At 47.0% G+C, this 19,043-nt stretch overlaps 8 protein-coding genes across 8 annotated transcripts; 4 read left to right on the top strand and 4 right to left on the bottom strand.

The window, feature by feature from the left end:
* Positions 1 to 1,152: 1,152 nt before the first annotated feature.
* On the top strand, positions 1,153 to 3,135 carry F4817DRAFT_107370 (uncharacterized protein). The gene is made up of 3 exons (XM_049297428.1): positions 1,153 to 1,483; positions 1,597 to 1,726; positions 1,836 to 3,135. The coding sequence occupies exons 1-3, from the start codon at positions 1,379 to 1,381 to the stop codon at positions 3,053 to 3,055; spliced, it is 1,455 nt and encodes a 484-aa protein (XP_049159142.1). The 5' UTR covers positions 1,153 to 1,378; the 3' UTR covers positions 3,056 to 3,135.
* Positions 3,136 to 4,748: 1,613 nt separating this feature from the next.
* On the bottom strand, positions 4,749 to 6,628 carry F4817DRAFT_337441 (flavin reductase like domain-containing protein). The gene is made up of 2 exons (XM_049303303.1): positions 6,373 to 6,628; positions 4,749 to 6,310 (listed from the first exon to the last, which is right to left on the bottom strand). The coding sequence occupies exons 1-2, from the start codon at positions 6,491 to 6,493 to the stop codon at positions 5,457 to 5,459; spliced, it is 975 nt and encodes a 324-aa protein (XP_049159141.1). The 5' UTR covers positions 6,494 to 6,628; the 3' UTR covers positions 4,749 to 5,456.
* A 74-nt stretch (positions 6,629 to 6,702) lies between these two features.
* F4817DRAFT_107314 (uncharacterized protein) lies at positions 6,703 to 7,610 on the top strand. Its single transcript, XM_049297426.1, has one exon. The coding sequence runs from the start codon at positions 6,840 to 6,842 to the stop codon at positions 7,440 to 7,442; it is 603 nt and encodes a 200-aa protein (XP_049159140.1). The 5' UTR covers positions 6,703 to 6,839; the 3' UTR covers positions 7,443 to 7,610.
* F4817DRAFT_107319 (Vps5-domain-containing protein) lies at positions 7,611 to 9,923 on the bottom strand. Its single transcript, XM_049297427.1, has 6 exons — positions 9,756 to 9,923; positions 9,654 to 9,701; positions 9,085 to 9,587; positions 8,644 to 9,024; positions 7,993 to 8,595; positions 7,611 to 7,940 (listed from the first exon to the last, which is right to left on the bottom strand). Exons 1-6 carry the CDS (start codon positions 9,790 to 9,792, stop codon positions 7,779 to 7,781), a joined length of 1,734 nt encoding a protein of 577 aa, XP_049159139.1. The 5' UTR covers positions 9,793 to 9,923; the 3' UTR covers positions 7,611 to 7,778.
* Positions 9,924 to 10,075: 152 nt separating this feature from the next.
* Positions 10,076 to 11,194, bottom strand: F4817DRAFT_337435 (mediator complex, subunit Med11). The gene is made up of 2 exons (XM_049303302.1): positions 10,962 to 11,194; positions 10,076 to 10,904 (listed from the first exon to the last, which is right to left on the bottom strand). The coding sequence occupies exons 1-2, from the start codon at positions 11,040 to 11,042 to the stop codon at positions 10,458 to 10,460; spliced, it is 528 nt and encodes a 175-aa protein (XP_049159138.1). The 5' UTR covers positions 11,043 to 11,194; the 3' UTR covers positions 10,076 to 10,457.
* Positions 11,195 to 12,107: 913 nt separating this feature from the next.
* On the top strand, positions 12,108 to 14,565 carry F4817DRAFT_315875 (WD40 repeat-like protein; the record flags this gene model as incomplete). The annotated part of the gene is made up of 4 exons (XM_049300594.1): positions 12,108 to 12,254; positions 12,339 to 12,539; positions 12,594 to 13,408; positions 13,461 to 14,565. 4 exons carry the CDS (start codon positions 12,108 to 12,110, stop codon positions 14,563 to 14,565), a joined length of 2,268 nt encoding a protein of 755 aa, XP_049159137.1.
* Positions 14,566 to 14,751: 186 nt separating this feature from the next.
* F4817DRAFT_107280 (glycosyltransferase family 1 protein) lies at positions 14,752 to 16,588 on the bottom strand. The gene has a single exon (XM_049297425.1). It carries the CDS (start codon positions 16,459 to 16,461, stop codon positions 14,938 to 14,940), a length of 1,524 nt encoding a protein of 507 aa, XP_049159136.1. The 5' UTR covers positions 16,462 to 16,588; the 3' UTR covers positions 14,752 to 14,937.
* Positions 16,589 to 17,610: 1,022 nt separating this feature from the next.
* F4817DRAFT_315873 (uncharacterized protein) lies at positions 17,611 to 18,060 on the top strand (the record flags this gene model as incomplete). Its single annotated transcript, XM_049300593.1, has 1 exon — positions 17,611 to 18,060. One exon carries the CDS (start codon positions 17,611 to 17,613, stop codon positions 18,058 to 18,060), a length of 450 nt encoding a protein of 149 aa, XP_049159135.1.
* Positions 18,061 to 19,043: the final 983 nt, after the last annotated feature.

Here is a 19,043-nt window from a genome sequence, read left to right as displayed (position 1 = left end):
TCCGAGCCCTAGGTGTTCACCTTTTTTTCTTCTCTTTTTTTCATGCATAATATTAGGCTATCGAGATATTAATAAATTACGAAAGAGATAAAACTGAATTTTAAGCTTCTTTTCTAGAATAACATGGTATCCATGCAACTATGTACGTAAGGTCTTGGAAGTACGCATCCATCGTATCGAGAACTTTATGTACCTGTTAAATCTCTTCCCATTAGGTATTTCGTACATGTAAAGAACGTACGCGCATACCTCTGCATGTGTTCACCAGACCGGACTTGCCTTATGTGCCTTATGTAATCTGTACTTTGTCTAATATGTACCAAATGTAGGCCATCACATGCGATAATACAGTACGTGTACCCCTAGGAAAGTCCCCGGTATGTACCTAAATGAGAACTTTATGCGTGGAAGTTTGCCGTAACCAGCCAACCACCGACCTTGACCCAAGTGGGACATTTCAAGGTTCAAAGCTAATGAACCGCTCAAATGAGAACAAGTCGACCAATCCCCTTTCCGAATGCATCTCATCGTTTTCCTATCGTCAAATCGTCAAATCGTCAATCCCCGAACTTCCAAGCCCTGGACCACATTATTTGCTTCTGCAAGTCTGCCACGCCACGGCCACGACGGCTCCTTAACACCTCTAGTCTAATCCCAGCCACTACCGTTCCGCGTCCTCTTTCTTTCTCGTCATCGTCACCTGCTTGTCTCCCTTAGGAGTCTGCATATCCCATGAAAATAATTGCCCCATTGGATCGAAACCAGGGCGCGTGCGTGCGTGAAAGGGATCGAGTGTATCGAGTGTATCGAGTGTACGTGTACGTGTAGAGGTTGGAAGTCGAGTCAAGTCGAGTATTGGTAACCATCTAGTGGCCGTACAACTTGATAGGGTTAACGACAAGGGGAAAAGAGACGGATTGCGCATTTTGTCTAGGTCGTTCGGTCCGTCGTGGACGACTTCTAGGGGCTTGGTTAGGATACAACGAATCAATAGGTATTGGAGTTAACTCTGATTCTACCTCGTTTTCGTGGTCAACTCCTCTCGTCACTCATTTCTAAAGCTACTATTCTCGCGATCCTCGTCAGATCCAAACCTGACAGCCGCTGGCGACTGCTGTTTTAACGCGTCCACTACGATTAACTCTCCTATTATCATCGACATTCTCGTCGCCATCGTCGCTAAATCACAACCGCATTCGCGCTTTTTCAAATTTTCCATCGCTACGACATAGCCCCGAATATAAAATTATATCGTTAATCCACGCTCGGCTCTTCGGTTTCCTATATTCGGTATACTTTGTCACACTGGATTTGGTCGGCAGCGACCCAAGTTCCACGAATCCGCCGTTACACTGGCTATCCTTAATTTATATTTGAAATGGCGGCTATGTCGGCGGTTTCGGGCACTACTACTCTTACTCCTCCAACCAGTTCCCACGCAAATCATTCTGGATGGAATCACGCATCTTCCGGCTATCATGATGTAAGTCCCTATATTCTTGGCCCAGTACGAAAATTATCTGATTGGTTCATGGACTCCCAATTTGTTGCTGCTTGACCAATCTAAACTAACACGATGCTTACTTTCTCTTACAGAGTTCCACGTCGCATAAGCTATCTACAGATAGGCATGAGACCAACGGTTCTATGAGAGGTCCTTCCTACATCGCGAATGGGGACGCTAGCTACGATCCCTATGCAACAGATGATTATATATCCAGTAAAGGTTAGTCAGTTTTCTATTCCAGGAGTCCGGCCAATTCACATATCCATATCTTCGCCAGACATAAAGTGAATGGGACAATTTCACTAATAAAACATATGTATCTACATAGGTCAAAATAAATCGACATCTGATCATAAGCGACTGAATGCCGATGTTTCACCTTCAGAACCCGATGACGAACACTCGAAATGGATTCATAGGGATAAGTTGGCTAGGATAGAGAACCAGGAGCTTCAAGCCGCCGGAATTGTCTTACCCAAGCCAAGAGCTCACAGCAGACCAAGGCGAGATCGTAGCCCAGAGAAAGCAAACGGACGCCGGCGGGGTACCGATGCATCGGAGCGTCCGGTTGCGAGATCTCGAAAAAATTCGGACTTGAGTCTAGAAAAACCTAATGACGTCGAGAATCCGGGTTGGGACTTGCGTCTCCCCGAGGAGATAGCAGAGGATCCCGGCGAGTATTGGGTAACAAGCGATACAAGCAAGTCGCGCATTCCAGTAGCCAAGATAAGCCCGGCGCCAATTCCTGTCGACTTCCTCGAGCGAGATGCGCCAGCAACGCGCAAGCCAGGCTTCCCTAAGCTTGACGAAGATCCTTCAATCTCATTGCCGAAATCACGGTCACGTAGCGGTAGTTCTAACGCGCTGGATAGTGTCCCGAAAATTCAGCCTACGAAGCGTGCCGTTACGGAAGGATCACCTAAGAAAACAACTTCCACTGGAGCTAGGAAAGGCACCGCGCCGACTAAAACAAACACACAAGGTCGACCTAAGACCCGGTCAGGTCCGAATCTTCGGAATGGTTCTACTACACGACCAACCACCCGATCCGGCGAGTTATCACCATCCGTGACAAAATCTGCGCCAGAGGGCGATCCACCATGGATGATTTCCGCATATAAACCCGATCCTCGCTTGCCTCCAGACCAGCAGCTCCTTCCTACCGTCGCAAAGAGGTTACAACAGGAGAAATGGGAGCAGGAAGGCAAATTCGGAAATATTTATGACAAGGAATTTCGCCCTCTTAATGACGAGGGCTTCTTAAAACCTCCCGAAGTTGAGAAGCCGAAGGAGACCGAAGAGGGACAACAGGGACAACAGGGAGAATGGCCATTACGGCCTGGTGCTAAGAGTCCAAATACGAGCCGGCCCGGCACAAGCTCTTATTCGACGATGCCCAAGATTCAAGGCGCACCTGCCGCTAGCCCGCGTTCGGTTCAACAGCCTCAAATCCAGACTGCTCAAAATCCTAGAGTACCAACAGAGGTGGAAGAACCCGAAGAAGAGAAACCAAACAAGTCTGGGTGCGGTTGCTGCGTTGTCATGTAACCAGCCCGGCCCCGGCATGGTTGATACAGGTATCCCTCCGGTTCTCCCCCGTCTCGAAGACCATCCGCGTGAGCAAACGATATAGATTAAACTTGAACGAAGTTACGACTTTTCGCACCTCGGCCATATCCAGCGTTGCTTTATTTTACCAACACCGCATATGCTAATCGCATTTTCCTTTGTCTTCGGATCACCGCCTTCAGCATCGAGATTTTGTCTTTCCTGCGTCTTCTCGTCGAGGTCGTACACTACTCTCGAGACGCCATCTTCGCGGAAAATGCAGACGAGTTACTCTTTTCGCAATGTTTTAATTATATTCTCTTTCGGTGCTTGCAAAAAAAGGTTACCGGAGTTTGCAGGTTTGGACAGAACGTTCCGGAGTAAGTAGGGCGTGTAAATCGTTCATCCATCAAAGGAGCACAGGTTGCCTCAGTCTGGCATCCAAATTTGATCTTATTGCTGTATAATTGCCCTCTGCTTCATTTTACTATCGAATTTTGGCGCGTTGCTTCGGGGCAACGAGGGCCTTGCTGCTGTTTCGTTTAGAGTAGCGAAGACGCCCCGAGGATTTTGATTGGAGACAGACGGGTCCTGGGCCGGCTTCTGAGTGCCCAAGGGCTCCTGCATAGCGACTAGAACAAGAAGAGACTAAGTGCTGAGTCGTGATGGTCAGCTAGGTGATTTCAGATACCCCTCCTGGCTGGCATTAGGGGTTAACTTAGAAACTCAACTGAATATAAAATTAATATGTCCAGTTTGCAATATTTGATACTCTTGAGATATTTTAAGTGTCTTGACTTGTGTCGTTTTGGGGGCCTTTTGGTATAGGCCCAAATTGAAGCTGCTTAGACTTCCAGACCTAGGATTTGTAGGTCCACGGTTATAAGATTTATAGATTTTTTCGTAGCTATTTGCGAGTATTATACTTGCTGCCCCTCTCCCCCTTTTCCATATATGGTGTATTTTGGTATAAGGGTGTTAGGGGGCATCTATGTATTAATGATATGGTACTTCAGATGTATACCTACATAGGTAGGTATCTAGTCAATCCCATGGCTAGTTACTAAATACGAGAGAATAAGTCAAGTTATTTATAGTTTAATATCGCTCCTATAGGTAAGCCTTGTTCGAATCTAAGTGTAAGTCCGTTTTCCTATCTTCATGGGCGATAGACTAGGATGTTATCTGGACAGGCTCGAACAGACTGGCCTCTAGGCTCGAGTCAAGACATGTAGATCTTATATGCTCTTCCTTGAGCAGAGTTCATTATAACGACCTATGTACCTAAACCATTACGAGTAGTTCTAGCCGAATCGTTCGTTGAGGGATTCTATCCAGATATTACACGATGCATTTATATTCAAGACTCCTCGCTACCAATTAATTCCGACTACATCACCTGCGACATACACGGTATTCATCAATCACACCACCGTCAATAGTATTGATACATACACCAAGATACCAATATGTTCAAATAGCCTGTCGATGGCTTCGATGGCCAGCCGCGGCGTATGCGCTTCACAGAACCATCAGAACACCAAACATACCTCCAGAAAAGGTTTCAGCTTTCGTTGACAATTGATGTATGGATGTCCCAGAAAAAGAAGGGTATTAGTGCTCACATTACTGTCGCGAATCGGTTGAAGAACATATATTACGTCTACTTACCACTATATCTATACCCTACCTAGCTAGGGACTGAGAACCGCATAAATTTGATGTTACCTTGCCCTGCGACTCGTCGTAAGACGGAATAAGGAAAGAGATGGAGCAAGAGTAGCATCCGAAAGAAAAGGACGGCATTGAAACTAAAGTAGCGGAATATTCTCGTTACTAGCGTACTAGACGGGACGATGGTAAATAGTTCCCGGCGACGGGAGAGTGTTGGATGTGGCATTTTTATCACTCAAAGGACTTCCTAGGATTCTGACTTGGATGATTATTTGGCAGCGGGAATGGCAACCTGAACTCTATTGAGCGATGCTTAAACTATGCTTTTGAGACATAGATAGGTAGTAACTGATTCATGACTAACCCCTAAGCATAGTGAATACCAAGGTTAGACCTTTATAAAAGAAATATAGTTAAGGCCTTCTAAAAATCTCGAGCATTGAGAAAGTATAAGCGAGAATACAAAATTTGATATTGCTATCTTGCCTCGCTATAGGAGCCTTTTCCTTATGATGAACGCGACTAGAACTATGTCTCATGTATAATTTTGCGTATAATAAGAATGGCAGATGTTTGAGGGGGGGCATATTTCGCTCTCTCTGTTGGAATTGAGAGGTGTAGAGCTATGGATGTAGTCCGGTAAGGTTCGGGAGTAGACAGAGATTGGTGTAAACTTTTCATCGAACGCCTAATTTTCTTATTTTCTTGTACATACGTCGACCTGCCATTATGACTTCCCGTCTGAAGAGGATTCTTGGTCAGATGTAGGTCTGTCTAATAGCTTCTCCCCTATCTGTCGGTATGCCCTGTCCGCATACGCGAGTGCGATGCTATTCTCGCTCTGAGACTCTCCGGGTATTATGTCCAGGACTTCGCCGATGACAATGGCATGATGATCAAAGTCTCCTTCTTCAGGAGGTGATAAGTGACGGTATTCGCACTTTAACACGTGCATAACGCCTTGGCCTTGTAACACCGGCAGAGTGCCTGATGGCGGCAAGTCGACATCGGGGTTATTCGTACCTATATCCCCGGTGCCAGCGACTTTTTCCCTATAGTCTTTAGCCTGCTCCCATTCTTGTCGCCACCTCTCCCGCCCTAACACCTGAACACCGAGCTTTTCTAAACCCGCCAGGACACCTAGGTCTGGTTCTCCTACGTCTTTAGTTGTCTCCTCAGCTGTCGGAAGCCTGCTGCCTCGAGTGAATAAATCCGCGATCCTAACACCATGGTCGTCGCTGCTGAGTATATGAGCATTAAACCTCCCGCATTTCATAAGGGCTTGATAAGTTGTGCTCGGTAGAGAAACATTAAAGGTGACCCGCGGTACGGGATCGACAGATAAAGACGTAAATGACGACACAGTCATGGCTCTAGGGACTGGAGGTAGGACCTGATCTTTGGATCCATCTCTGAGCTCGGCTATACTATGCGCATTCTCCAGAGTCGTAATAACGACTACGGGGTGTGGGAGTTGGCGCATGACAGCGCGCATAGGCTGAGATAGCACATGCCGTGTAGGATTCAAGGGCTTGACGGGCCTCTCGAGTATTTTGCTTTGGTATAACCATCTAGGAGAACCTACCGCATTTGTATTATAAGCTTGAATACACTGAGATATACTTATATGACGTTGTGCTCACCGGCTTGTCCGGAACTCTTCCGGGTCAAGAAGCTCACCTGAGCTCTTGGTATGGTGTAGAAGGAAGCATATCGTGGCCTTGTGGGCTTCAACGTCCACCGTAGACCATCAAGACTCTTCATTTCAGTCCATGAAGACCAATGCTATTGCTAAAGCCCAATTGGCTTTTTTTTCGTCATCATCATAGAAAGAAGAAATCAAGGTCGACGAGCTTAGAAAGCTCCCGCTTAAAAATCTCGATAAGATAGTGGATAGCGATAATGATAACGGACCCGCCAGCCGTATCCGGGCCGGCAAGCTTAACCGGATCGAAATTTCCAACTTCCACTCCACCAAAAAAAAGTCGAGAATAAGAAACATCGATTATATCGCCCATAAAAGAGATCGCAGCGAAAAGAACGAACTAATTGACGAAGCGCCGGACTGAATAATTGCGAAAGTACACTTATAAAAAACACACCTACTGCAATGGCGGCCAGACTCCCAAGCGCCATATCACGGCGTCCAAATATAACCATCAGCATCCACACCCCTCAACCCTCCATATTAAAACCCTCTCACACGCCACTCTCCCACACACCCTCACGAGCCGCAACCATCATCCGTCGACCGCGGCGACCGTACACATTCACCCAGCTCGTCCAGCAAACAGACGGATCGACGTACACGCAGCGCACGACGTCGCCGATCGCGCTATACAAGAGCACCAAGGACACGCGCAACCACATCCTATGGCAGCCCTCCGACAGCTCCCTGCGCAACATCGAGGTCGACGAGGCCGGTAAGCTGGCTGCTTTCCGCGGCAGGTTCGGACGCGGATGGGATACCGAGGGGCCACGGGAGGAGGACGCCGATGCTGCTACTGTGGAGGGTGGTAAAGGTACCGAGGGAGCTGAGGGAGCTGAGGAAGCTGCAGCAAAACCAGCAGCCGCAGCTGAGAAGACGAGCCAGAGCGACCCTGTGGATGGGCGCCACGATACACTAAGCGATTTGATCTCCAACTACTCAACCAACCAAGATCAGGTTAAAGAGTCGACCAGGCCGGCCAAACAGTCGGGAAAGAAGAAATAGGGACGGGAATTATAGATAGGTGAAGTGGAAGCTTGAGCCTACCGACATTCTAGGGGACGACCTGCTCTGTTATCTACGAAGCTGAAAGGCAGTACGAAAGAATCTCGAAGTGCTATGACGAGATGGGAGCTTGCCAGCGTATATAATAACTTGGTATGCTAGCATTTGTGACGAGGGAGCTGTTAGCGATTACGGAGTGAAGGGCAACCGAATGCCTCTCTTCTCCCATAGCATTTGTACAACTATGTATACACTTGTCCAAAGCCTCGACTGAATCTTCGCCATCTGAATCGTATAAAAAAGACGTCAAATTATAAAGATGACCATATAATTTTATTAGTCTGAATCTTGATCGATAGTAGCCCGTGCTCGATCTACTGCCGTGTTTCCGCGCCCAGTAGACTTATCATTACTCTGGTAGACAGGCGGGCGGTAGAACACCGTCTCATCGTCCTCTGCATCCAGCTGCATCAGGAACGTCTCCCACTTCTCAATCAACTATCAAGAGAGTTAGCGTTATTTTCATAGAAATAGGTCCAATTCTACTCACCTCCTTCTGCGCTTCGACGGCGCTCTCTAGGAAAGTCTCGACAGAAGACTTGAAATCTTCCACCTTTTCTCTCTCGAAACGATCAAGCTCAGATCGCATCAATCTCCCCATATCCTCGAACAGTAGCCTGGCCTGATGAACCTTACGTTCGGCGTCCGCCACCTCGGCGCCAACCTGGTTGAGGCGATCCTGTTGCGACCTTCCCTGCCGAAGCAGCTTGTCTTGAGCGGACTTGCGCTTCTGCAGCTCAGATTCGGCGCTGTGCCACGAATAGAAAGCCTTTTGCCGCTGCGTGAATGCTTGCTTGACGCTACCGATCAATCGAATATACTCATCGATGGTGATGCCAAAAGTCAACACATCCTGCTGGGCTTGGCGGTCATAGACATCTCGTATAGTAAGCTGCAGATCCGACAGGGCATCTAGTGGCCCGGAAAGCGTAGGACTTAGCTCCACAGTCGATAGAGCATGTAAGGAGGCAGAGAAATCGCCCGCTGCTTCTGCCATAGCTTTGCGTTGGTGAACCATGACATCCATAGACTTCATTAATGCCTTGAGCTGATTTTCTAAAGCATCTAGATAAACTCGTCGATCGTGAAACCACTATAAATGGTTAGAAATTATGTCCGAAAGGAAGACCCAGAAACTTACATCGTCTTGTTCGACAAATTTGCTACCACCTCCAACATTGATACCAAGAGATCCCAGAACGCCTTTGCTCTCCCCGGGTATAGGCTCTCTCCTTTCCTTGTGCTTGACGTCGACGTTAAATGACTCACTCTCTAAGAACAACTTAAGATCGGGATCATGCTGAAGTGTCGGATGTGCGGCAATTTTGTTTAACATCTTCTCTAAAGCGGCTCGACGAGACTCAACAAAATTACTCTCGAAGCGGTTAAGAGCTTGCTTCTCAGGAGGAGGCGGCACAACAACACCGGGGTTGTTCCCATGCATTGTGTTATAAAGCCATAGGAAATCGCGGTATCGGCGTTTAACCTCAAACTCGGGTTGCTTGTAACCTTTCGATGTTGTCTACTCGCCATTAGGTCAGCATATATCATAAGTGTCGGCCCGGGTTCGTCTTCTTCATACCTGCGTACGAACGGAATAAACAATGTGTGAACTAGTCAAGTCTCCGACTTTGTGCGGGTCGCCGACAGCAATACGGAAGCTGGGTTTGGCTGCCTGTTCTATGCTAACGCTAGGCTGACTCGCGGGCTTGATCGGGCTTGGTTGCGCAGCCTGTACGGGAGGAGGGGCTCTTGGGCCAACCGGGCGGTCGAACTCTTCATCGTCAATGTGGTGAGGATCCGTAGGTCCCGGTCTCTTTTGCGCCGGTGGTGGCATGGTTGTTCGAATTACCATCTGTTCCTTCTGCGGTGGAGCTGGCGGTTCATCAGCCTGCGAATCTGCGCCTGGTCCAGAAGTGGCCCCTAGAGGACCCAAAGGACCTAGAGGATCATCGACGGCTTCGAGTTTCGTCGGCTGGGCTACTAGGCGACGCACTGGACCCCTGGATGGGCGGCCGGCGGATGACTTAACAGAGGATTGCGATTGCTGCGAGGTCTCAGCATCTTGAGTCTTTGTAGAACTTTCTATATAATTCACCTAGTGTTAGCGACTGTGTATAGTATGTTGTGGGCGGGGTGAAATAAACAGACCCTCTTGGTCGAAGGTAGGAGATATCGAAGTTGACTGGGATGGGACATCTGATAATGGTTAAGCAAATTGTACAGGACAAATAGAGGATAAGGTAATCATACCACCCCAAGGTGAATCGCCTGCTTCTCCCAAATCCATGATGGATGCTTCACAGTTGACAATGAAGCGTAGCTGGCGCGGAATTGAGGGCGTCGTAAATTATGTAGGAGAGTTGATGAAAGCTACATGTATGGGATAAGCCTATGATGTTTTTGGAGGTGTTACGTTAGCTTTCGGTTGGTGCTGCCGGTGCGGCGGTGGCAGCCTACCTCTCCGACTTTCGCAAAGTGGGGCTAAAGGTGCCTTTACATGTGCTAAATTTATAGGTACTTCAATTTAGGGATCTACATACGAACACCTATACAAGCACCATATCTACTTGCTTAAAGGCTTATAGGCGTATTTTCAATATGATTACCTTAGGTAGGTAATTGATATCAAATGTAATAGTACATAGGTATATCTCAGGTATTTAATTCGTGATATGTGATTAAGTCTATACAGTTAAGTATTGGATCGCGTCTTTAATAACGAACATCGACCAGGAGACCTTATCAGCTAGAATTCATATCAGTTTTAATAAAAATAAAAATAAAACAATTCAGCTACCTAATACATACATAGGCAGACTGAAGATGGACAAGCCCTGTGGTATACCCCTACTCCTTAAACGCCGCCAAATAATGCTGTCCTATTTTAACCCTTATCGTGTGGGACATCTCAGTCAACCATAAAGTAAACTCGTCGCATATCCCTTTCTGTTCTTAGCTTTGGGCGGTCTCGCGTTGCTCTAGAATCCGTTGTAGAAATGACTCGGCCTCGGCCCAGAGATCAGTCTCCATACCCCTCTCAACCTCGTCGCTTCGGCTGTTAAGCCAGCCCACATCGAGTCCACCAATCTTCCCATCGCCATCCGGCTTGATTGGGGTATTGCGATTACTAGCTCCCTGGGCCTCGCCGCCCTCATCCCTAGTGTTAGGACCGTCCTTATTTTCCAGCGATACGATATGCTCCTCTTCAAGACCCCATATCTGTCGTTTCATACCGACGTTAACGGTTCGTAGCGTACGGAGGAAGTCATTCATCGAGCTTTGGAAGACCTGTGATTGCTGGTCTTTGTCGCCTGTCATGATAGTATCCTCTCCCTGGGATTGTTGCCTTCCGAGGGTTTGAATGGCTTGAGCAGTGGAGCGTAGCAGGCTTACGATGTTCTAATTAAACATTAGTTTTAGAAGGTAACTAGGGGTAAAATGATGTAGGTAACGGACCCGATCGATCTCGCCTAATTGCTCAATGCGCTCAGCCTTGGTGAAAGGGACAAATTGGGGTTGCTGTTCATCGGTCTCCATCGTGGGGCTTGTACCGTGGTAAGAAGCTGCCTAAGGAAATTTGCTCCGGGTCAAATCGATTAAAAGAAAGAAAGATGATATGTTTAACCTGGATGCATTGCAACTTTGACATGTAGGAGAGAGAATGCACAATGATGCATGTGGAGTTGCATGTGTTAGAGTACCAGAGTACCTAGGTACGTACATGGAAATATCTAAGCTGCACCTGAGTTGAGCTTACTCACAGATCACATTTTGGCATGTGCATCATCCAGTCATCATCATCACTGATACATAGGTACTTACCTGCCTAATACAATACGTAAAAAGCACCCGGGGAATACGGTGGGGCCTTCAACCTTATTTTGTGTACGTACCTGCATCAGCCTGTCCTTTTCAGTTTTGAGCCTCAACCTCTAAACTCCCGTCGCGTCTCATCAAATCTCATCAAATCAAATATGCTAACGCTATGCTATCTTTAGGTTCTCATTCAGCTTTTATGGGAATCATCGTAATGCTGATGTAGTATTGTTGCTAGGCTATTGTTGCTAGGCATCGAAATTCTATAGTCGATTAAATACGCGAATCCTGTATAACTATCGCCATGTCTAATACAGCACCGCCAAGTGCCGGAGGTGCATCTAGCAATAACTTCACACCCCAACCGCAGCCGTCAACTACGACTCCCGGTGCTGTTAGCAACCCCGCTACAACCTCAGCTTCTACAGCAACTGGCAGTAGCAACCAGAATCTAAACCAAATCGTAAGCCGTAACTTTTCTCTTCAATTATTTTCATTGCTTCAACAAACTTTCACCCCTGAAGGTTTCACTCCTGAAGGTCATCATCTCCTTCAAGTTTCCCACGACACCTTCGTCACCAGTTTCTTGAAGTGAGCTGTTCCATCACTACAAACATTCTTCTCCCATCTCTTATATTCTTCATCAATAGGTAATTGCCAAATTACCACTCAATGTCTATTTATCTCGTGCTAGCCCGCAATTAAGACGCGCGCGCGAGCATACCGGTCTATTCAATCTGAATCATCGTTCAGACCACTTTCTATCTACGTTCATAACCTACCACCATGTCAAAACGCCCTGTTCCTCAACTTCCACTCCGGAATGACGTTCTGAAGAGGCCTAGAGTTTCCGGCGGGCACATCCACACCAGTCGAACTCATGTCCAGAATTCTAATATACCAAAAGTTCCACCAAGACCCTTCCCTGAACTAGTATGCCTGGCTTTGCATTGGTTTTTTCCTTTCGCTTTAGTTATACTTCATTTAATATTAAACAAGGCTAATTGCATCTTTTAGGTTACGGATTACCTCATTAAGAAAGGGTATAACCGTACAGAAGAGATCTTCCGTCAGGAGGTGAAGGATATTAACGAGAACGGGAAACCTCGAGATCATGTTGATGCAGTGGCCCCCAACAAGTTCCTTCCCGCGGGAAAGTATCTGAGGGCATTCAAACATTTTGCAAGATGGGTTGATAATGGAGTCGATCTTTACAAGGTATGTATTATTCCTAGCTAAATACTAGATGACGGTCATCTTACCCGTGGATAGTTTGAGCTGGGAAAGATTCTTTGGCCTCTCTTCATTTACTCCTACCTCCGCTTGGTTAGCCAGGCTTCCTATACTCATGCACAGGAACTTATGGAGCAAATCCGGAGCCGGTTTGAAAAGACGCATCAAGACGAGTTGAAGAGTCTGTCGACCATAACCCTCTCCATACACGTCCGGGAGAACGCGTTCGCCAAGGCGTATCTAGAGAATCAGTACGTCATTCCGATCAGCAAGTCTCTAACGGGACATCTATTCCACTTTTTGGAGCGAGAGTTGGAACAGTGTGGAGCCGTAGTTCTTGATATTATACAACAACACTGTCGCGTTGATTCTGTGGATCGGGGTCCTATCGAGCCGTTTAGCTTCGAAGCTATTTACCGCCGCGCTCGGCATCAGGAACTTGACGAAGTCGACATCCAAGAGGGTATCCCAGGTGTCTCCAGCCGTAGTGGGCTTGCCAACCGCAACATCCTGGACAATACGGCCGCTCTGAAGCTTGGACCACTTCCGATAGATCCTGATCTCCGGGGTGATGTTGTTGCTGAGTTGGAAGAAGAGGATAGGCTTCGTCCACCCCGAGAAGGATTGCCTACATTGGTAGAAGAATTTAATGCCATGCATCCTATTAAGAGAGAATCAGGCGATTCTCCGCAGCGAACAGATATTCCATACCCTCCATCAAGAGCAAGGGACGTCGTCATGGAAATGCAGAAAGTTCGAGAGAACCGAGATCGGTTTAGAATTGAAGGTCGAACCGGTGGTGTAGGCCCTGGCATTTCAGTTTGCATGTTTACATTCCACAATCATCTCGGGAGGTAAGCATTACGTTAGCTGGCTAGTGTAGGACTTCGTGTTAACTTCATCTAGCATCTCGTGCATGGACTTCTCGAAAGACCAAGAACTTGTGGCGGTAGGAACGACAGAATCATACATTCGCGTATGGTCTCTTGACGGCAAAGCCTTGAAGTCTCGTCTGGGGCCTGAGAAGGACATGAAAGTCAACAACCGCAAGTTGATCGGCCATTCTGCTCCCGTCTATTCGGTGGCTTTTTCGGATGCTGTAGCCAACTTAGATCGTAATATTTACGAAGGCTCGCCTCAGCCGGAGACAGATACCAAGCTTCTTCTTTCCTGTTCGGCCGATGGCCAAGTACGATTGTGGTCTCTTGAGGTTTGGGCCTGCCTTTGCATTTATAGGGGTCATGATGGTCCAGTCTTCTCTCTCTCGTGGAGTCCACATGGTCACTACTTTGTGACTGGCGGGTGGGATAAAACCGTCAGAGTTTGGTCGCAAGACCACGCATCAGCACAACGTATCCTTGTCGGCCACGACACCGCCATTTCGGCCGTGGCATGGCATCCCAATGGCACGTATGTATTCTCAGCCTCCGATGAGACAGACAAATCGATCCGTATGTGGTCTGTGGTTAGCGGCAACTGCGTCCGTATATTTACGGGTCATACCGAATACATATCTGCAATGGAGTGTGCCCCTAACGGCAAGATCCTCGCGTCAGCTGATATTGGTGGTAACATCTTTCTATGGGATATAGATAAGGCCACTCGTATTAAGCGTTGTCGTGGCCATGGACGTGGTGGAATTTGGTCACTCAGCTTTAGTGTCGAGAGTAACGTGCTCGTATCCGGTGGACAGGATAACACGGTGCGCGTTTGGGATGTTGAGATGCCGGCCGAAGGCAGTCGTCCCGCAAACCAACAGGACGGGGATAGCACAATTGTTGCGGCAGGTGGACAAGGCGACAGCAAACAAAGCGGGCAGACAACGCAACCTGCTAGCGGTGCAGCTGGCGGTACGGGTAAGAGGAAGGGCAAGGACGTTATGATAACACCAGACCAGATTAGCGCGTTTCCGACGAAGAAAACACCTGTCATGAAGGTTCAGTTCACCCGTATGAACCTCGTGTTAGCCGGCGGATGTTACTATCCCGAGACTCAGGATACAGCTCGATAAAGTCCACACCTCGTTTATTACCTTATCGATCCATAATTGTCAATCCTTTCTCAATGGATTATTGTCTATATTTAGGGGCACACGTTCGATAAGCTGGTCATCCTGCCAGTTATATGGCACGAAGCATGTCCTCTCAACACGGCGTTATTAAGTACAACTTAATGCTAAAAATATGCCGGTTATACGAGTATGTAGAGATACTGGAAGGAGGGTTGAGATGGCTTCCCATGGACTGTATTCTCTAAATAGGAGGGTGCTAGGAAGTTAATCATCGATGGAAGTGTTTACAGGAAGCAACTTGATTGATCTGATACCATTCTGCACGTGGACACGGGCCAAAATTTGGCAGCAGGTAGTAAATGCGAACCCTTTTCATTCAGACTCTAGACTCCGTTGCTTAATGCCAGGCCGTGTTTTCATTATCCTAACTAGTTCACTGTGAACCATGCCGAAGCAGTCTATCTCCTGGCTCTGTTTCCGTAGCTCCCGCACGCATTTTGTAAACCGTTCATCTTCTAGCACGCGTTCAACGCCTCCTCTAACCTGCTCAACTGATGGTTTCGCGCAGCCGAGGTCGACTCCGATCCCGGACCAGGCCACTCGTCGCGAGTTTTCCGTTTTATCCATTCCTTCGCCCGCGACTACCATAGGGACCCCGTTCGCAATACCGTGGTTCACAGCGCCGAACCCCGCGTTATGTACCCATACGTCAGCGTGGGCCAGTGCCGCATCGTACGAAAGGTAGTCGGCAATACGAGCGTTAGGCGGAATCTCAATATCGACACCGTAGCTAGATAGATTGGCATCCTTCCAGCCGAGTATGGCAACAACCAGCACGTCCGACCGGTTGGCGAAGGCATGCAGTGTAGGTACGATCAGATCGTAGGGGTTGATCTCTATGGTACCTTGCGCGACGACGATAACCTTCTTTTTTGCGGCGCGGCGCGGGTCTGAGGGTAGAAGGGTAGAAAGGGCGGTATTGGATGTGAGTTCAGACCACCAAGGGAAGTTAGGAATTTTGCTATTACGAGCAGGAGTATGAGAAGAAGGTTGCGTTCCGGATTTGCTGCTCGGTGGCGGGCCTTGTACTAGCCCCGCAAACTTGAAGCCAGGAGGCCAGTCACTGCGTGGATATTCAAACCCAGGGACGCCGAGCTGTAGGATAGTATCATGACACAGATAATTTGCGCCTGAGAGGAATATCTCGTCAACAGGGGGATTAGCACCCGCCTCGCGCATCTTAGTAACCAGGAGTGCAGTTAGGTAGCTAGCTTTGCGCTCCCAACTCCTTTCCCAGAGATCTGCGTTACGCACGCGGCCATCTGGTGACGAGTCGAAGGGGAAGGGATACCCAGCAGGCGGTAAGTCGACACTACGGATCGCGGGTATAGTCACCGAGACGCACAATGATCCTAATAGAATCTCTTCCAATCTCAAATCATGGGGAAGTGATGCGCCATAGAACAGCGGTAAGGTGCCATAGAAGAATGCCTCGGCTAATAAGATAATCTTGCGCCCCGGATCGCGAGTCCGTAACACTCTCAGGGCGTCCACGAAGCAGGACCATTGCGTAGGAAGAGGATCGAGACACTGCCTGCGCAGATCAACCAGCACGCGGTCAGCCCAGTGCAGTGCTGCGTATCCGGGAGAAGGCGGGTTTTCATAGTACGCCTTATCGTCGAGGTCGGCATCTTCCCGTAAAGGCAGAAAGACGGCGCCGGCCGCTTCTATACCTCGGCGGTGCGCGGTCGGTCCCAGGAAGAAGGTCTCCCAGCCTAACGCGTGAAGGGCTGTAGCTATGCGTATCAAGGGGGAGAGATGTCCCGTTAAGGAGTGACAGACGATTAGCACAAAGGGGCGGTGTGTTTCGGCCTGGATGGGCTCCGGGTCGGTCATTATGATTTTCTGTGCTTCCGCTTGCAGTTCAGTTTCGGAATAGAATTACCTAACTACCTCTAATGTGTTCTAAGTTTTATATTAATTTAGCTTAGATTCTAGAAAATTCAAGATTATAAATAATTCCTTAAGACGTGTTGCTTCTAAGGTAGGTCCACAACGATACCGAGGTCCACTACCTGCTCAGTATTACACGTGGCTGGTGAGCTGACTAAGCCCCCCTTTTTCCTGTATTAGTGAATATACATATTGCTATGTCCTCAAGTGCGAGGGAGACACAAGTACATATTCCACTTATTTATATTGACAAATTAAGACTTTGAAAAGACTCAAAACATGCCACTTTAGGAATGGTGCAAAAGTATCAACAAATCAGATGTAAATGGATAATGTACCGTGTCTCCCTCGCACTTGAGGAGATAGGTAATACAAGAGCATTGTCAATTATTTTCTTAGTATCATTTCAAAGGATTGAAGGTGTCTAAAAAAGGACTTGTTAAAGAAGTAGTGCAGTATAATTCCTTATCTTAGGTACTTGAAGGCTGTTTCGATTTTTTAAATATATTAGGAACATCGGAGATGTTTTACGTTAACTTGGCATTTCAAACTTTTAAATAACCTTGCTCCGATTTCTTTCTAGAAGGAGAGCCAAGGAGGCGTCCAACAGGCTTGCGTGAACTACTCGTAGCCTTCGGCAATCATCTTATTCCTAATAGTCGTATACACTTAACCCGAGGTTCCAAATCCACCAAAGTATCTAAGGGATTACGTAAATAACAATATGCTTTTTATAGGTCTCTTTACATTAAATACATTGTCCTAACAATTGATCATTGTTCATATTTAAAACGCAGTCTTCCTTATAGCTATCTTTGTATACTATAATACCTTTCTTCTTTTCAATAAGTTCTACAATGAACTCGAGTCAAACTTGCGGTCGTATATATTAGCAAGATATATTGATGCGATACAAATTAGCCACGGTGTCCGTTCATAGCTTCATGTTCTCTGACACTTAAACAATATGGTCAGAGAGGGCAAGAATTAAAATAGTTTCTTGTTCTTGGTAACCCCCTCAATAGCAATTTCTACTTGTATTGTCAAATTTAGGTCCTCAATTGAAGGCTGAAACTCAAGAAACTAAGGATAATGGCGCAAGGAAAAGGAGCTGAGCTCGAAGACGATGAAATCATTGCACTATATTTCGATCTGGACGGAGCTTCCTGCCCATCAGACTTAGACTTCAGTTATGAACCATCTCAAGATCCTAGTAAGTTTGATAAAGACGTAGCGGGCTCTACGACTACCGATAATAATGAAGATAGTGGGTATACATCAGAATCATGGCAAAATATGGAGCATATAAACTTTTCCGGTGGCAGTGGTTGCTATGTGTGGCCAGAAAGCCCGTACGTAATGATGGGCTCAGAAGAGCCATCGGCCAGGGAGGTTTACGGAAGTCTTGGAATCGGATGGGATAATTGGTTCAAAATTCAGGGAGATACTAGGTGCGTTGAGAAGGAATACCGCTTTCCTAGCGAGTATGCTGGGATTGACTGGGTACAACTGATTCGAGAATCTTACCAGTTATCGCATTAGAATGGCGATGTATTCGTATACCCGTCTCTGCGTAGCGGTTTACCGACCTTACTCTACTATCTAACAAATATCTATAGACACTATATCTTAGGTAATTAGCGGAAACGAAATAGAAGTTTTACAGGTGAGACGCCTCTATATGATAAAATGGAAAAGTTCAGTGGTAATAGATTTTTGATAGCTTTGTCTTTCAGCAGGATAAATGTTCCCCGTCCTCAAAATATTATGTCACATTTACCCCAGTTATAGAAGCTACCTGTCCTAATAAAGTCATACATAAACTGACGAGAAGCGGTCATGACGAATAGGCACCTTAGGTAGGGAGCTGGGCATCCAGCTTGAGCTACACCTCTGGATGGATATTATGGGATTATCAAGTCTCGGGGTAATAGCGACATATTTGCTGACAGATTACCTTGAGAGTTTGCTTTCTGCCAGTCCGGGGAGGGTAATAGTCACCGACCCGGCATTACCGAATTAGCATAAGCCATAATAATTAAGTCAATATGACAATATTATAAGAGGTACTCATCAATTGATTGCTTTTTTGGTTTGTTTCCGCTAGTTCGACGAAGTAGAGAACTACCTTGGCTTTCAGCTCGGAACAATTATAATAGTTGCTGTATTGTCACTCTTACGTAAAATACGTGATGTGAGACTGGACTACAGGATGATAATGATTTCCTATTACAATTGCTAATAGATAGTCCTAGACCGTAAACTAGTACCTTAATAGTGTCTTACAATAGGTGGTAGGCTGGTTTCTTCTCATAACCGGTCCTTTGTTGTGCTAACGTAAGACTCCGGATACCACCAAGTAAGATATATCCGCATCATACATCTCGTGCCAAAGGCGTAAAGAAAAGTCGGATGCATACGACGTGAGCTGACAGCTGAGTCAAGCACATGATAAGCTCTTGAGTGTACCGGGTGAACCCCGTCGGAGTCTCATAGAGACATGTAGGGCTATAAGTACCGAGACA

Source organism: Daldinia loculata (assembly GCF_022478755.1).
Source record: "Daldinia loculata strain CBS 113971 unplaced genomic scaffold F4817scaffold_24, whole genome shotgun sequence".
Lineage (NCBI taxonomy): Eukaryota > Fungi > Ascomycota > Sordariomycetes > Xylariales > Hypoxylaceae > Daldinia > Daldinia loculata.
The sequence above is the reverse complement of the archived record's forward strand: the minus strand, read 5'-3'. Positions and strand labels throughout refer to the sequence as shown.

Excerpts from the sequence above, each read along its gene's own strand:
- F4817DRAFT_107280 (XM_049297425.1), bottom strand. The coding sequence starts at position 16,461 with ATGACCGACCCGGAGCCCATCCAGGCCGAAACACACCGCCCCTTTGTG.
- F4817DRAFT_107319 (XM_049297427.1), bottom strand. The coding sequence starts at position 9,792 with ATGGATTTGGGAGAAGCAGGCGATTCACCTTGGGGTG. Across the intron at positions 9,588-9,653 it reads TCCTACCTTCGACCAAGAGG|AAAGTTCTACAAAGACTCAA; the intron begins GTCTGTTTATTT and ends TGAATTATATAG. Across the intron at positions 7,941-7,992 it reads CCGTCGAAGCGCAGAAGGAG|TTGATTGAGAAGTGGGAGAC; the intron begins GTGAGTAGAATT and ends CTCTCTTGATAG.
- F4817DRAFT_337441 (XM_049303303.1), bottom strand. The coding sequence starts at position 6,493 with ATGAAGAGTCTTGATGGTCTACGGTGGACGTTGAAGCCCACAAGGCCA. Across the intron at positions 6,311-6,372 it reads GAAGAGTTCCGGACAAGCCG|GTTCTCCTAGATGGTTATAC; the intron begins GTGAGCACAACG and ends CAAATGCGGTAG.
- F4817DRAFT_337435 (XM_049303302.1), bottom strand. The coding sequence starts at position 11,042 with ATGGAGACCGATGAACAGCAACCCCAATTTGTCCCTTTCACCAAGGCT. Across the intron at positions 10,905-10,961 it reads AATTAGGCGAGATCGATCGG|AACATCGTAAGCCTGCTACG; the intron begins GTCCGTTACCTA and ends ATGTTTAATTAG.
- F4817DRAFT_107314 (XM_049297426.1), top strand. The coding sequence starts at position 6,840 with ATGGCGGCCAGACTCCCAAGCGCCATATCACGGCGTCCAAATATAACC.
- F4817DRAFT_107370 (XM_049297428.1), top strand. The coding sequence starts at position 1,379 with ATGGCGGCTATGTCGGCGGTTTCGGGCACTACTACTCTTACTCCTCCA. Across the intron at positions 1,484-1,596 it reads CATCTTCCGGCTATCATGAT|AGTTCCACGTCGCATAAGCT; the intron begins GTAAGTCCCTAT and ends TTTCTCTTACAG. Across the intron at positions 1,727-1,835 it reads TGATTATATATCCAGTAAAG|GTCAAAATAAATCGACATCT; the intron begins GTTAGTCAGTTT and ends GTATCTACATAG.